The following is a 16,617-nucleotide window of genomic DNA, read 5'->3' on the forward strand; positions in this document are numbered from 1 at the left end:
GAGAGAGAGAGAGAGAGAGAGAGAGAGAGAGGCTGAGAGAGAGAGAGAGAGAGAGAGAGAGAGAGAGAGAGAGGCTGAAAGAGAGACAGAGAGAGAGAGAGAGAGAGAGAGGGCAGGAGGGACTGCGAGTCACTTTTCCCATCGGATCCACAGACCAGACGCCAAGTGTTTAGCAGCAGAGCCCGTACCGTCCGCAGTCAGTCTGCCTCAGCACCTTACTCGCCCGCAATGCCCTTGGATACTGCCGTCCCGCAGCTCATCTCCGCAACAACACAACTCTGACGGAATAACGCAATAGAACAGAAGACACCTCACACACACACACACTGCAGCGAAGGCATCCTGGATGTCTCCAGCAGTATTACCAGTGTGTTGTTGAATTCCCTGCATGAAGCGAATGAAGAAGGTACGAGAAGGATAACCAACCCAACCGAGGCTGCAGGGTTTTGCTATACTGCAGTCAGAGGACCTGCCGGGGGGCTGTGTGTGCGTGTGCTGCTACCGGGGTTCCAGTGCGTCAAATATCAGAGGGCTTCGTGGCGCATCATCACCATCATCATCATCCACTTCTTAGTTAGACTTCAGTAGTCTAGTATTGCATGGATACATCATGGCCACGTTAGTATGCAGGGTACAGTTCTTGGATGACACGGATCCTTTCAACAGCACCAACTTCCCAGAGCCCACCAGACCTCCTCAGTACACTTTCAGGGAGGATATTCCTCTGATCAACCAGATAGCTGGAGTCCATAGGATTCTTAAAGCGCCACAGAAGGTCAGTATATTGTTTCATTTGTTTTTTTTGCTAGTGTTTTTCTTATGTGTATTTTTTTTCCTCTTGTTTTGATTTGTGTGGCATAATATGGGGTGCATGATAACAGTACAGTAATGATGTTATTCATTGAAACAGTTAGCTGGTCCATGGCCAGGCATGATACAGCAAAAAAAGAATAATAACGGCCTAAGCCAAATTACTTGCATAGTTTGCGACTTTAAGGTTCCTGGGCAATAGACCTGCAGCAGCAGAGAAACATTTTTCTGTTATCAATTTTGGGATGCTGACAAATCTGCATGTTTGCAATGCATAATTGCATATAGGCCAGTTTCACTGTGATTGATGCCATACTGTACACATGATTAAGTTATCCTCCTATTGCAATATCCAGTTCTGAACAATCTGCAGCAGAACATAGGCCACCAATATTACAGATAGGTACGTGCATCAGGGGAGATAATAACACATTCATATTGCTGTGCTAGGCCTGTCTGTACTGTAGGACAAGACATGATAGGCAGTTTACCATATGGCATAGAGGTCTAACAACAGGGACAGGCCATATATTGTAGAGGAGGGTGTGGGAGATAGGATCTGTTTTCGGGAGAGGATGGATGGAATTAATGCGTTTCCGATGTGCAGTGGAAGACGGTGAACAATACTGCTGCTGTTGTGAAAACATCAGGAAGGTCACTAGGTCAGTGCACCAGTGTGGAGCCACATGGTAGAAGAAGAGACAGGATCACTAGAAGAAGTGGTGATCATTATAGTACTGGGAGGTAGTATTGGCTGAGCCTATACTGGCATGGGTTGATGTAACAGAGCCATGGGCTGTCTGGATGTATAGTGGAAACTACACTTTAGCAACCCTGCAGTGAGACCAGGGTTTCTCAAAGTGGGTGCCTTGACGCAAGTCCAGCGGTGCAGAATACTTTTTGGACAATATTTGGAATTTATCAGTGTCACTTGCACTTTACTTGTGCATTTTCTTCCAGTCTACAACACACCAAGTCTCTTCAGCAAATATAGCAGTCAGATCTACAAGCTTGTAGATCGGCTATTTTTGGTGAATGTTCCCCCCCACCCAGAATAGGGATGCTGGGGTTTACTGTAAGTGGTTATTAAACGGCAAGTATACCAATTATTTTCAATCTGTCCTAATAGAAACTCTCAAGTTTTCCTCGTGACATACTGTATCATAGGGGGAAAGATTTACATATTTTGCTATGAAGTAACACAATTCAGGGGTGCTGTGGATGAAAAAGTTATTTACAGGGGTGACCTGAGCTCCCCCAAAAAGTTTGAGAACCACTGAAATAGATCAATGGACTGGAAGTATGGTGTTGTAACACCTCTAGCAACCCAGTGTAGGCCTTGAATTTGGTAGAACCTTCCACATGTAGCCAGCCAGAGGAAAGTGGTGGTGGTGGTAAGGGGGGGGAGGCATTGGAGAAGTTGATATGTTATGACACAGTGACATGAGGGGCGAAGAGAGAACATTGGGAGCCCAGCCAGAAGGAGAGGGTAGCTGGAGGTGATGAGACGGCACATGAATAAAGCTTGCGTGATTACGAGGGTCTCTCTTCTCTCAGAGGAGGGTCCGACCCCACAGATGTCGGAGGAGCCAGGATGCACGCCTGCAAGATTAGCTTTGTTGCTGAAATCACACCTTCAGCACGGCAATTGGTTTATCTAGTATTACATTCTTGGCAGGTAGTCTGGTATTCTCTCTGTGGTGGTATAATATCGCTGGTGATGGATTGTCAAAAATGAGGTGCAGGTGCTGGGCAGCTATCCAACTAGGGCAGTGGCAGTGGGTCTCAAAGTGGGGTCCAGGGTCCCCCCCCCCCCCCCGCCCCCGCCACCCAGACTACATACAATCACAATTCATTTTAAAATGAGGAGCAGTTTAACCCCTTCATTCTAAAACAAGAATGACTCAGTCATAATTGCCAGCAGCTGCAGCAAGCTCTCGTTTATGAACAGCTATAATCAGTATGTGTGCCTCAGCCTCTGCCTCAGCTCACGGCTTCACGTTGCAGCGTTCAGAGTACGGGTTTTATGCCGTTCAGACTATGGGTTTTATGGGTAAGTCTGGTGTTATGGTTGGCTTAGAGGCAGCCAATGATGAAAAAGTCTACTACGGTTGCTAGTAGAGGTACTGTACATCAATATGTTGTGCATTGCAAGCAGCTGGCAAAAATAGTGAGAATGGCAGATGTACTGTATGCAACAAGCTCACAGTGTGTCACAGTGAGCTTATAGATCATCAGCTATCTACTATAACTGTGCCACGTCTCTGTGTGTGTGTGTGTGTGTGTGTGTGTGTGTGTGTGTGTGTGTGTGTGTGTGTGTGTGTGTGTGTGTGTGTGTGTGTGTGTGTGTGTGTGTACGGTTGTAATGCACATAACACAAGAACCGTTTGCTCAAATTTGACACACGCGTTCCACATCCCCACAGGGAGTGCAGTGCCCGGCCTTGAGTCGGTGGCATACACCGTTGTCCAGAAACACCACAAAAGGCTCTGGTCAGGCTCTGCCAGTGGACCTAATGAGCCCAAGTCTGTGCAATTTCCAGCCTCTGCCTCAGCCAATTGATTGCTATGGCAACCCCACACCTGCCAATTGATTACTTAACCAGTCCACTTTGCACTCTTCAGACACAGGCAGACAGACAGATAGATACAGAGATCTCCATGTGGGACACAGACAGACAGTTACATGTGCGTGCGTGTGTGTTTAAGAGTGCAGTTGTTTTGGGGGTGGGGCAGGGGAAGGTCATGATGAATGCTTGTATCTTGTGAATGTGTGGGTGGGCAGGGGATTTATGTGCTTTGGAGATCTGCATACAGTCACAGTATATGATTTATTGTCCTTTTTTAATGTCAAGCACACTTAATGATGCACAGCCTGTGTAGCTAGTTCAGGCCATAGAGTTATAATGTATCTAGAGGGCGGATTGCCCGGGCCCCCACCTATTAATCTCATCAAGCTGCTCGCTGGCATTCGAAGCACCTGGAAGTCTGCTGGAAGTACCACAAATAAGGGATTGGTCTCAATGTTGAGGATTATAGAAGCATGCACAGTTTAGCGTTTTAAATACGAAAATGTTGCTATCCCACATTTGACCACCAGGCAACGGCTGCTTCACTGTTCTACCATGGTTTGAGGGCTTGGTTCAGGCAGACAACTCAAGGCAGCGCGCCCATAGACATAAACAGGTAGACGCCTCCTCCGGCTCTGGGTCATGTACGGCGGTCGCCATATTTGAGCTCAATATGTCTTGAACTTGTCCGAATCATCACTTCCTCCTCAGTGACATCACTTCCTATCCAGTGACAAGTCCTGGAAAAGACATGCTGTGATTGGCCAGTTGTCATTTTGAGTGGGGACTAGTTTTTCTAGATCCCCATGGGAGGTCTTAATTCATTCCCTGTAATGCTATTTGGCGTATAACATAACAAAAATGTTCATGCTTACAGGGAATGAATAGAGACAGAGCCTTGATGCTTCATATATCTATGCTCACATTTATACTCAATAAAAAAATTGTATTCAATCCAAGAGATGTCTGACTGAGCTGCGGATGAAACGTGGAAAAAACTTGACTTGACTGACCAGAGCCAGTAGATCCAGACAGTCTGCCCCCCCCCCCCCCCTCCCCGCAGCACAAAACCATAGTTCTATGTGACCGAGGGGTCAAAGTTGAACAAAAGTTGTGTTATGTGGTAGAAATAGGTCAACACAACTACAGCAATAAAGATTGCTTTCCTTACACAGGAACACATACTGTATAGTCTTTTGAATGCCTAAAAATAAATCACAATTAATAACTTTAGAGCTATTGTGTAGAAGAGAGGTGATAAGCAGAGAGACAATCATCTCAGCTTGAGGCTTTGTTGTCAAACAGACAAACCCCACAGCTCACCTGGCTGTTACTGTTGCTTATATACACTGCTTACCATTTCCATGAAGCAATTGACCCGACCGCGGAGGATGTGTACACAGGTATGTGGATATTCTGACTGAAGATGCTGTGTACACAGACACAGGCCACCGTTTATCCCCAGGTCCTTTATATGGCAGTGGCTCTCAGAGTGGGGTCCGGGGACCCCCAGGGCTCTCAGAGTGGGGTCCGGCCGTCCGGGGACCCCAGGGATCCATGGCAGGGTTCCAGGGCTCTCAGAGTGGGGTCCGGGGACCCCCAGGGATCCATGGCAGGGTTCCAGGGCTCTCAGAGTGGGGTCCGGGGACCCCCAGGGATCCATGGCAGGGTTCCAGGGCTCTCAGAGTGGGGTCCGGGGACCCCCAGGGCTCTCAGAGTGGGGTCCGGGGACCCCCAGGGCTCTCAGAGTGGGGTCCGGGGACCCCCAGGGATCCATGGCAGGGTTCCAGGGCAAAAAGGAATTACGGTTTTAACCCCTTACTTTGCTCTTTGCTCGCCACTTTTTAAATAGGGACTAGTTTTTTTAGAACCAGCAAGAACTTTGTTCAATTACTATTCAGAATCACATCATAGAATATTTTCCCTGCATACAATATAGAAGGTTTAAGTTATAACATTCAGCACTTAATCTAGTCTCCAAAGTGACTTTGGGTACTTAGAAAATCTGAGCTATTTTTATTATTATTATTATTAGTAGTAGTATTCTTAGTATTAGTATTATTATTAGGCGTCCATGGCTTCTAATGTATCAATGTGGGGGGTCCTTGACATGAACATGTTTAGAACCACTGCTCTATGAGCAAGGTGCCACCTTGTGACTATAGAGTCATACTAAATAGATTAGACCTTTATACTTATACTTTAAGTCATTAGAGTATAATGGTCAGGAAATTAGATGATTGAATGAATGAATCATTGATTGATTGAAGATTAATCTGGTCTTCTTATCTTAACTTGATAATGTCTTCCTTTATCCAGGGTTGCTGAGAAGTCATGCTCTTTCCCAGCGACGCCCTGCTACATATAGATAGACATTGATTGATTCATTAAATACTTTATTAACAGTTTATAAAAGCACAGAGGTACAGTTGTACAACGATGCTAAAAGGATAACGCAAAATCCCCTGGGGGCTTGTTTCCATTGTGGTCATGTGTATTCAATTCATCAAGACAAGCACACACACAAGTTCCACAACCAGCATTGTCTGCTGTTCCACCAATGGGCAGCTTAGAGTCGTGTTTGCCCTCAACAGTAATGACTGAAGCATAGGGGAGATGTGTTCTCCACTTTCAATCCGGCGACCCTATGTTGGGTATAATGTCATGAGGCGAAAAGGTTTAACAGATTTTCACAAGTTAGGGGGAAATAGCAGATTTTCAAGTTACACGTAAACTCTGTCATTTCTCAACCATTTCGGACGCGAGGTGGCTCCCCGGAACCGGGCCGGAACCCTGGCCGCGTTCCTGTGGGACCTCCGGGGGACCCCCACACGGAGTTGCACCACTCACTTCACATGGGTGTGATTTCTTTGTAAGATGAAAGAGTATTTGAAGCGGACGGTCAAACTAGTAATAGAATTCATGTTTGGAAGCATCTTCCATGAACATGAGCGAGTGGCCTCGGATATTTCGTAAAAGCAAATCTGCAACGTCTTCAACTGGTTGGCTGTAAAAGCAGGAACAATAGGTTTACAATCAACACCTGAAAAGCATATTTTTTACTGTGTTAATTGTTTAGGAAACAGGCTCCTTCTGTGCTGTTTCACAAAATCACATGCTGTGGGACTTGGCCTGACAAAATGGTTCCGTCATGAGATTTGACTTAGCTTGCCTTTATTCCATCATCTCTGATGAACCCAAGTGAATCCAAACCCTTCAGACTTCCTCTGCTATATAATTACAACTTGACATATCTAGGGATCACTGACATATTCTGTCGTTTTCCCCCATCCTCAGCACTTACATTTTGAAAGTCCCTCAATATTTTATTTTTGTTTTTTTGTTTTTGCGTTTGGCCCAGTGTCACATCCCAGCTGTTTGATGAGGGGACAGTAACAGTGCTCATTGTTTTGACCAGCAGACATTTGTCCTTCACTTTTATCCAGATTCAATAGGCAGTTTTGAACATTTTATCCATGATTCAATAGGCAGTTTTAAACAGGCAAACAGTAACTAAGCATTTCTTCCTCACTACCGCATGATTGCACTATAAAAATAAAAATAAATAATAAAAGGGAAAAAAAGGCTAGCACACTGGTACACAGTTGGACAGGAGCTTGTTCTCTGTCCGAAAGCTTACATTCAGAATGAGTATGTTCCAAGTATGTTAATACAGTATAACTACTGTATCACTACCAACGTCTCAATATATAACACACATTAATCAGTATTATGCGTGTCTTAAGTACGAGGTCTTATTACTTAACTTAAGACCTGGAGGAGTGATCAATGCCATTTGGCTATTCTGAGTGGCCGAACAGCATTGACCACGCCTCCAGGTCTTAAGTTAAGTAATAATACCTGGTACTTAAGACACGCATAATACTGCCCTTTGAAAGTGTTGATGTACTTTGCACACTTGCTTCTCAGTTCTATATCAGAAGGCCTATGGGACAGAGGATCCCAGAAGGAGTGCCTGTGAGACAGAGGATCCCAGAAGGAGTGCCTGTGCCAGTGTGAAGCTCAGCAGTGGCTGCGTAGTGAACCGTGCTGCTCACATGTGCATTAGTGGTTAGTTAGCAATAGCTTGGGGACGCAGCTGCTGCTGTTGTTGCTTTTCATACGAGGAAACAGTCCGATGTTTACAGCGCCGTGTCAGCACAAGCCCCATCCCACCCCTGCCCCACTGGGCCACTGGACAATGAATTCACACTTTCACATTGGTTTTTATTTTGGGGTAAACATTAAACAAGGCGAGCGTTTACTTGTGCCAAGTGCCGCAGGGCTGTGTCGCGGCAGCAGGGGGAAATCCCACATTTGCGTTGTTAATGCGCTCAAATTGTTACTTGTCTGCTTCTCCTGTCTGCTGTCATTGTCATTATACTTTGGTCAACTCGACAAACCTGCTGCCCGTGTCTGCACTGCAGTGCATGGATGTGCAGAGCAGGCTGGTATAAATAGCCTGGTTTTAACACATGGTGCCAAGGGAGCCAGCAGAGCAGACCTCCATGTTCTTTTCTCTGGCTCTCCTGGGCTGTCCCCATCAGTTTGGGCCTGTATCGTGTATCCTGTAGTCTTTGGAGGTGTGGGGGCGAAGGATGTTGAGCACCCTCAACCTCTGGGTTCTGTCATGAAGGATGTTGAGCACCCTCAACCTCTGGGTTCTGTCATTGATAAAATACAACCTTTACAACTAATCAAACATGAAAATAAACGGAGCTGAATTCAAGCAGGAGGCCTGATTTATTTATTTCCGCACGATTTGCGTGCTCAAAATAGCCGATCGCCGTCGTTATTACTCATGCCTACTGTACTCTTATCTCCATATTCTAACTTTTTGTGGTTTGTCATAAATGAATGCCCGACTTGATCACAGCGTCACACAAAAGCATTAAAAGTTTGGAAGTTGGCCGGTAGGCATTATTCAGCAAATGTATTTTTACGACATCCTTTTGAAGATATTAATAATGCAAGCAACCTTTTAATAATGCAAGCAACGTTTTGATGCCGACGTAATGAGTTCTTTGAAACAACATTTAGGAAGCAAGCAAGCAAGTACACTTTAGAAACAAGCCCTCCAAAAACCTGCAACTACCAATAGTTACAAGAGACTTTACAGAAAAACAAGCCAAAAGATGCTTATAATAAGCAGACTTGGCAACTCTGCCCGGATCAATGAAGGCGTAACATCGCGTCGTGGCGTGGCGTATCGTATCGTATCGTATCGTATCGTATCGTGTCGTGTCGTGTCGTGTCGTGTCGTGTCGTGTCGTGTGCTGTTGTGATGCACACTGCTGATACGATACGATACGATACGATACGATACGATGCGACGCGCCGCATCGTATCGTATCGTATCGTATCGTATCGTATCGTATCGTACCGTGCCGTGCCGTGCCGTGTCGTGTCGTGTCGTATCGTATCGTACCGTACCGTGTCGTGTCGTGTCGTGTCGTATCGTATCGTATCGTATCGTATCGTATCGTATCGTATCGTATCGTATCGTATCGTGCCGTGCCGTGCCGTGCCGTGCCGTGCCGTGCCGTGCCGTGCCGTGCCGTGCCGTGCCGTGCCGTGCCGTGCCGTGTCGTGTCGTGTCGTGTCGTGTCGTGTCGTGTCGTACCGTACCGTACCGTACCGTATCGTATCGTATCGTACCGTACCGTATCGTATCGTATCGTATCGTATCAGTGTGCATCACAACAGCACCTCATCTATTGACCAGACCTGTCTGTCTGTATCTATGGAAAGTATGACTCGGCGATGCATGCCTGCCTGACTTGGCTATTTTTCATCTCACGGATCTGCACTGAATAATTCATGGTTCTTTTTTCAGACCACTGACTGTGCTGCATAAAACAAAACACACACACACACACACACACACACACACACACACACACACACACACACACACACACACACACACACACACACACACACACACACACACAGACAGACACAGACAGACACACGCAAACACACACACACACACACACACACACACACACACACACACACACACACACACACACACACACACACACACACACACACACACACACACACTCTTCCAGAGGTCATCACCAGTGTGCTGTCGCTGTAAATCCTATTCAGTGTGTGTCAATATAATGTCCCATTGGCCGACCTTTTCAGTGCATTTACAGGCTATAGTTGGCTATAGTTGTGATGTTCTGTGGGCTGAGGGCTCTGCGACCTTGAAGTGTTCGAGACGAGTCAGTTCTGTTTGGCAACGCTAAAATGTGAAGGCAGGAACATTGAGGCTGCTGAGTCCTGGGGGAACAACGGACACAGAGTTGAACATTTCACTTTCTTTTTTGTTTTGTCGGTGGGCGAATGGTTGTTTTCCTGCAAATGATACTGCAGAAATGACAGAGTTCCATAATGAGAAGTTATGCTACTGTAAAATACAGACTGTCCCTCCTTCATGCCTGTCAAAGGCCTCCTCAGACTTTTAACAGTGGTTCTCAAAGGTTTTCGTACCAAGGACCCCACATTGATAACCTCAAAGTGCTAATAATTCCCTATAACATTCACACATGCAAGCACGCACAGAGAGAGAACTATCCACCAGAAAGAACATTTACAGAACAGACCATACAACATGTGTGATGTTGCAGTCTCTGGAGCGGTACATCGTGTGGTTCACACATGTCAGAATGTGGGTTCCACTAGCAACCCCCCTGACCTTGTCGATAAGCCATTTCACACAAGGCATAAAAGCAAAAACCTCACATTCACTGTGTGTGTGTGTGTGTGTGTGTGAGACCCAAAAAAACATCTCTGAAATTGCAAATTGTTGTGTGTTTATTTTTAGTTCTTGACTGCTGCCTTAAATTGCCTCTCTCTCTCTCTCTCTCTCTCTCCCTCTCTCTCTCTCTCTCTCTCTCTCTCTCTCTCTCTCCCTCTCTCTCTCTCTCTCTCTCTCTCTCTCTCTCTCTCTCTCTCTCTCTCTCTCTCTCTCTCTCTCGCTCTCGGCCAGTTGGGCCACAGTGCTGTGGTCACAGCGAGGGAGAGGCCAGACCTCTGTGTGTGTGTGAGCAGCGCAGAGCTGCTTGTGGTTTTCCAGCTTTGACCTCTTTGGCCACCGTACCGTAGGTCCACCGCCGGTTCAACACAGAGGGGGGGGGTGGGGGAGGGGGGGGGGGGGGGGGTTGACAATGTAGCCAGTATCATGGATTAGTGTGTGTGTGTGTGTGTGTGTGTGTGTGTGTGTGTGTGTTGTGTGTGTGTGTGTGTGTGTGTGTGTGTGTGTGTGCGGGGGTGGGGGGGTGCTCTTTTCTCTAATCACACATTAGGACTTGGCCGTACAACATTTTTCAGTCGGGGGATTTTATTTAGCTTTAATCCATGCTGTATAGGCCTACTATCTGATAATCTGGAAGCACTGGATTAAGAGCCATTACTGTGGATTATACAGTAACCAGTAGCCTGGTGGTGCTGATACTCTGGGACTATACAGTCCTGTAAGCATCAGGGAAAACAACGTCCAACGTCGTTATATAAACGTTGCTGTCGGGCAGAAACCTCTTATCTCCATGCTAGAATATAGAATATTGATCACACCACAGCGTCACACGGAAGCATCAAAAGTAGCAGATCCACAAACTCGAAACACGGCGAAGTAACACATTTTTTGAGCTTGCAGATCTGCTCCTTTTGCTGTTTTTGAGGGGTGCTAGCCCCCTCCTATATGTCCAGCTTTTGGTGTATGTGCACAAACTTTGTCCTACACAAACATTAAATTCCCATTGACAATGAATGGACAATTTTCGCCATAGTGTACGACTGTACGTCATGATGATGTACGATGATAAGAGCGCCCCTCGCTTCACATGGGTGTGAGTTTCTTTTTTTATCCTGAAAAGTAACAGTTTCCACCCAACAGAGATGATATGTATGTATGTATGTATGTATGTATGTATGTATGTATTTGGTTAAAATGGGTAAGGTTTTAAAAAAGGCAAAAGCATGCTCTGTTGCACTGGCCTAAAAGTGGGTCCTCTAAAACTGCTTCAACTTCTGAGAATGTGTGTTTGGTTCATTAGCCACCAGATGGCATACCTTATAAGTATGTATGTATGTCTGTATGTCTGTATGTATTTAAAAGGGGGGGCTTTTTTGTAAAATCCCAGCCTACAATACCTTAATATATTTAAAATCCAAAGTAAGGTTACCAGTGAAGGGCAACCTGCCTATTCACTGTATGTATGTATGTATGTATGTATGTATGTATGTATGTATGTATGTATGTATGTATGTATGTATGTATGGATGGATGGATGGATGGATGGATGGTGGACTGTGATTCTCAACCTTTTTAATTTCAGGGTTTGATTATGCATTAGGCTATTGACCCCCATTTGTTTTTATTTTGTATTTATTTTTTTAATTTCGAGGGGCGCCAGCCTCTCCTATGCCCAGCTTTGAGTGTGTTTTATCTTCAATGTACTTTGCTCAGCCAATCAAATCCTCACTATGGGGTGATCATCTGCCAATGTTTGTGTTCAGAAAAGTGAACACGGCAAAAGTGATTGGACGGAATGACATCTGTGATGATTTGATTGGCTGAGCATGGAATGTGATGTATGATGATGTATGATGATAAGAGCGCCCCTCACTTCACACAGATTTTTGAGTGGTGTAAACCACTCCTACAACTGGCTTTGTTAGTTTGTCTGTCTGTCTGTTCGTACCAAAAAATGAGCATGGTTGCTATGGTCACCCAGTTCACACGGGTGTGATTTCATTACGTCAGACCACAGCTGATCAGTCTAAGACCTTACACCACTCAGTTCACACGGGTGTGATTTTTTTAATCCTCAGTGTTAATTTAACTCCTTACATACAGGACCCATTCCGGTCCATTTGGTTCCATTTGGACACTCTTGAGTTGCAGACCTGTAAGGCTTGATTGGATCCCAAACTATGAGTCATTAAGTAGCTGGGGGACCCCCCTGGAACCCCTCCAGGGTCCACTGGGGTCCCTGAACCCCACATTGAGAACCACCAGTGGATTAACCCATTGAGACCTGGAACACATCCATGTCACGTTAGCGTTTAACCACATTAACCATTAACCCATTTTGGGTGGGAACCCCTTTGTGTTTTAAACATTATGTTATAATTTAGCTATTGAAAAATAGCAGATCTACAAGCTCATAGCGCGCCACCGAGTGGCGCGCTATGAACTTGTAGGTCTGCTATTTTTGAAAAATCGTTAAAATGTGCCTCAAATCTTTCCGAATATTGTCATGATTTAGAAAACTTTTTTTTTTTAATTTCGACGTCAGGCCTGAATGGGTTAATAATTGATAGTTTATAAGGTGGATTCTGTCTGGCAGAAATCTAGGTCTGGAAATCTCAACCTTTCACAGCAGAGAGAGAACTCCCGTTTCTTGGATCCAATCTGGGTTAATTACTGGTTCAAATTCAGCCCTGTGTGTTTTATTCTTCTGGCTATTTCAGGTTGAGATACACACTGTGCAGTATAGTGTGGTGAAGGATTCTCACTGGAACAGAAGATACATTTCTTTGGCCAGTCTGTGTAAGCTCAGTCCTACTAAAATAAGACAAAATGTGAGAAATCGTTTTTTTCAGCAGCTGCATTCCTGACTTCATATAAAACCCTGTATTCTTGTTGGTCAAGTATTATAGTCGACCCCAGAAAGCTGAAGGTCCAGCTGTTGGACTCTTTTTGTTTACTTTTGATTGATTCAAATTTCATTAATGACTTTATTAACTGTTTCAAAAAGTACAGTTATTATATACAATGATGATGAAAGGATGACACAAAAAGCCCCGAGGGCTTGTTTCCATTGTGGTCCTATCTTACAACAAATGAAAGGAATCCAAATCCACACATGTCGAGAACCGTTTCACCGATCGACTACACATTCGCCACGCACGTTGCAGATGGCCTAGCATCGAGTCGGTTGGATAGGTCGTTGTCCCGATAAGCCAGAAAAGGCTCTGGCCAGGCTCCGGCCTTGGCTCAAATGAGCCAATCGATTGCCATGGCAACATGCCTAAGCGTCACCATGACTCAGCCATAACCATATAAGGAGTTCCCAATGCAGCTACGCCCAAATGTGGAGTGTGTTGTTGTCTAACCTCGTGTCGTCAACAAATCAGACAGTCATGCCCATGTATAGGCATATGGCATATATCAGGGCAGTGGGCAATATGGGAAATATATGCATAAATAAAACATTGCATAACTAGGTGGTACATGAATTTCCAACTGGAGTAGGTCCAGTGTATTCAATTCATCAAGTACAATATACAAGGAGCAGTAAAAGTATATTACTGTCTGTAAGGCCTAAATATATACTGTATAGTGGCTCTAACTCTGGTCCTCTGCACGGCTGGATTTCCTGCTGCTGTCGCTCTAGAAGTCTAGAATCTGTCCTTTAATCTGGGGAAACGCTCTACACTCCCCCTTTCTCGTTTCTCTCTCTCTCTCTCTCTCTCTCTCTCTCTCTCTCTCTCTCTCTCTCTCTCTGTCTCTCTCTCTCTCTTGAACATCTGATCACTTTCTCTCCGTTTGTCTCTCCCTCTCTTAGGTTTGCTCCTCCCCTCTCTGTCTCTGTCTCTGTTTCTCACTTTTCTGTCTCGGATGGTACGTGGGTGTGCGTGTGTGTGTGTGCGTGCGTGCGTGCGTGCGTGCGTGCGTGCGTGCGTGGCGCTTTATACTGCATACAGTCTGGGGACCACCAGGTGACCTTTAGGGGGTCTTGTCTGTAACTCTGAGAGTGAGTTATATAAATTAGCACTGAGGATTTTACAGAGTAGATTGGTTTCACAGAGAGAAATGGTATATGAGATGGTATCAAACTGTAGGGCTCCCTGAAATCCAAAAGGTTGAGAATCACTAGTATACATCATATACTGGAACAGGCCATTGTACATCTGATTCCTAAGGGACTGTATACGGTGTGTCTAGTAGTCATAGAGCTGTGTGTGTGTGTGTGTGTGTGTGTGTGTGTGTGTGTGTGTGTGTGTGTGTGTGTGTGTGTGTGTGTGTGTGCGCGCGCGCGCGCTCGCGGCCGCACACTCATCTTATCTCATGCGCCGTTCCTTCAACCCTTGGAGTGAAGTAGAGAGAGAGAGAGAGAGAGAGAGAGAGAGAGAGAGAGAGAGGGTGGAGAGAGAGAGGGTGGAGAGAGATGGTGAGAGAGAGTTATCCCAGTCAGTCAACCACATGTTTTGTTTTGTTGAGCATTGCTGTACTACAGTAATAGAAACATCAAAGCGTGCTGTCGTGTAAAATGTGTTTCCCAGACCCTCACCCCCTAACCCCCTTCCTCCCCTTTTTAATGAACTATACTGTCATCTGTGGGGAGGGGAATCCCACCACATCAAAGGCATGGCAGCAATCACGTTTGTTTCATTTCAAACACGCTCCGCATTAGTATTTCTCTCTGCGTGTGTTTGTTTACATGTGTGCGGCCGTGTTGTGCCTTCAACGTTCACAGTGGAGGGAAGACAACCCTGCTTGGTCTTTTGAACTCGGCGCTGCTTATATTTTCGCTGTTCACCCAGAGAGTGCTCGTAGAAATGAATTGGCCCTCAGGATAGTTTTACGTCACGTGCAGTGTACACTGAACCCAGCGACCAGATCACCTGGAGTGTCTGTGAAGACACAACATCGGTCACTAAAAAGGGATCACAGGATCTAGTATGTGATTATGACACGCTCTAGTATGTGAAGAGCCTGTGCAATTAACTCATTTTGGATAAAAAGCTAAATCAGTTTTTCTCCTCTCCTGAACAGTTAGTCTTGCCGCCATGACTCTGTGTCTCTGTATCAAAAAGAGTCACATACATACATACAGTGACAAAAACGTGTGTGTGTGTGTGTGTGTGTGTGTGTGCGTGCGTGCGTGCGTGCGTGCGTGCGTGCGTGCGTGCGTGCGTGCGTGCGTGCGTGCGTGCGTGCGTGCGTGCGTGCGTGCGTGTGTGTCTTCGTCCCGTGGTGCTGCTTGTTTAGTCGTCCTCCTCTCCTCTCCTTGGAGGTTAATGTGCGACAGTGTGAGGTTATCAACACTCCTACTACTTCTGACCCACTGTTTGGGAAACATGCGGTCTAATGTGCTGTGATGTTGTTATCCCTTCTTATCCCATGCAGTTGTATGAGTTGACTCTCACTCTAATGTGCTGTCTGATGTTGTCCCTCATCCTTATCCCATGCAGTTGTATGAGTTGACTCTCACTCTAATGTGCTGTCTGATGTTGTCCCTCATCCTTACCCATGCAGTTGTATGAGTTGACTCTCACTCTAATGTGCTGTCTGATGTTGTCCCTCATCCTTACCCATGCAGTTGTATGAGTTGACTCTCACTCTAATGTGCTGTCTGATGTTGTCCCTCATCCTTACCCATGCAGTTGTATGAGTTCACTCTAATGTCCTGTCTGATGTTGTCCCTCATCCTTATCCCATGCAATTGTATGAGTTGACTCTAACTCTAATGTGCTGTCTGATGTTGTCCCTCCTTGTCCTTGTCCCATGCAGTTGGACGACTGTGCCCTCCAGCTGTCCCACAATGGAAGCTACCTGGACCTGGAGTCCACCCTGGCGGAGCAGAGAGACGAGATGGAGGGCTTCCAGGAGGAGGGAGGGTGAGAGAACACAACACCACGCGCATATCTACTAGGGCTATCACCATTACACATTTAAGTTGACCATTCATTCATTATCATACAAATTATTGCGATGAACGATTTCATTGTGTCTTTTTGGCATTGAGCGTTGGAACGTATATGACTACAATTTTCATTTCTGTGTGTTTTTTAGGCTTCGTAATCACAAATTGAAAAGGGCAGATCAAATTTGATACTTAGCGGAAATAGCAGATCTACAAGCTTACAAGACGTCATCTGCTATTTCTGCTATTTTTGGAAAATGTTTGAAAATGTATGACATTTTTTCAACATGAGCGTTGAAACACGATTATGACAATTATAGAAAATATTTGCCATTATCTAAAATAATTGCGATTAGGCGATTATGTACAGTAATAATTGTGACAGGCCTACACGTATCATTTTATTCTGCCGCTCTCTCAACTTATTGTTTTGTTTCTGTCTCTCTCATTTGGTTCCATTTGTATCAATTTTAATTGGTACCCAACTACAAAATCTGTGGAGTGCAGGGGACACTGAAACGCCCTGAAGGACCCCTGGGGGTCCCCCAAACCCTACGTAGAGAACCAGTG

At 45.5% G+C, this 16,617-nt stretch overlaps 1 protein-coding gene across 1 annotated transcript in view; it reads left to right on the forward strand.

Moving 5' to 3' along the window:
• Positions 1-160: 160 nt before the first annotated feature.
• The window catches only part of LOC306924348 (FH1/FH2 domain-containing protein 3-like), a gene marked incomplete at its 3' end in the record, with an annotated part of 40,328 nt that continues 23,871 nt past the window's right edge, over positions 161-16,617 (forward strand). The window contains exons 1-2 of the mRNA XM_079502840.1: positions 161-775; positions 15,915-16,021. Of these exons, the coding sequence (XP_079358966.1) occupies positions 611-775; positions 15,915-16,021 (272 nt within the window). The 5' untranslated portion in view covers positions 161-610. The remainder of the gene's footprint in view (positions 776-15,914; positions 16,022-16,617) is intronic.

Source organism: Electrona antarctica, assembly GCF_951216825.1.
Source record: "Electrona antarctica genome assembly, chromosome: 6".
Lineage (NCBI taxonomy): Eukaryota > Metazoa > Chordata > Actinopteri > Myctophiformes > Myctophidae > Electrona > Electrona antarctica.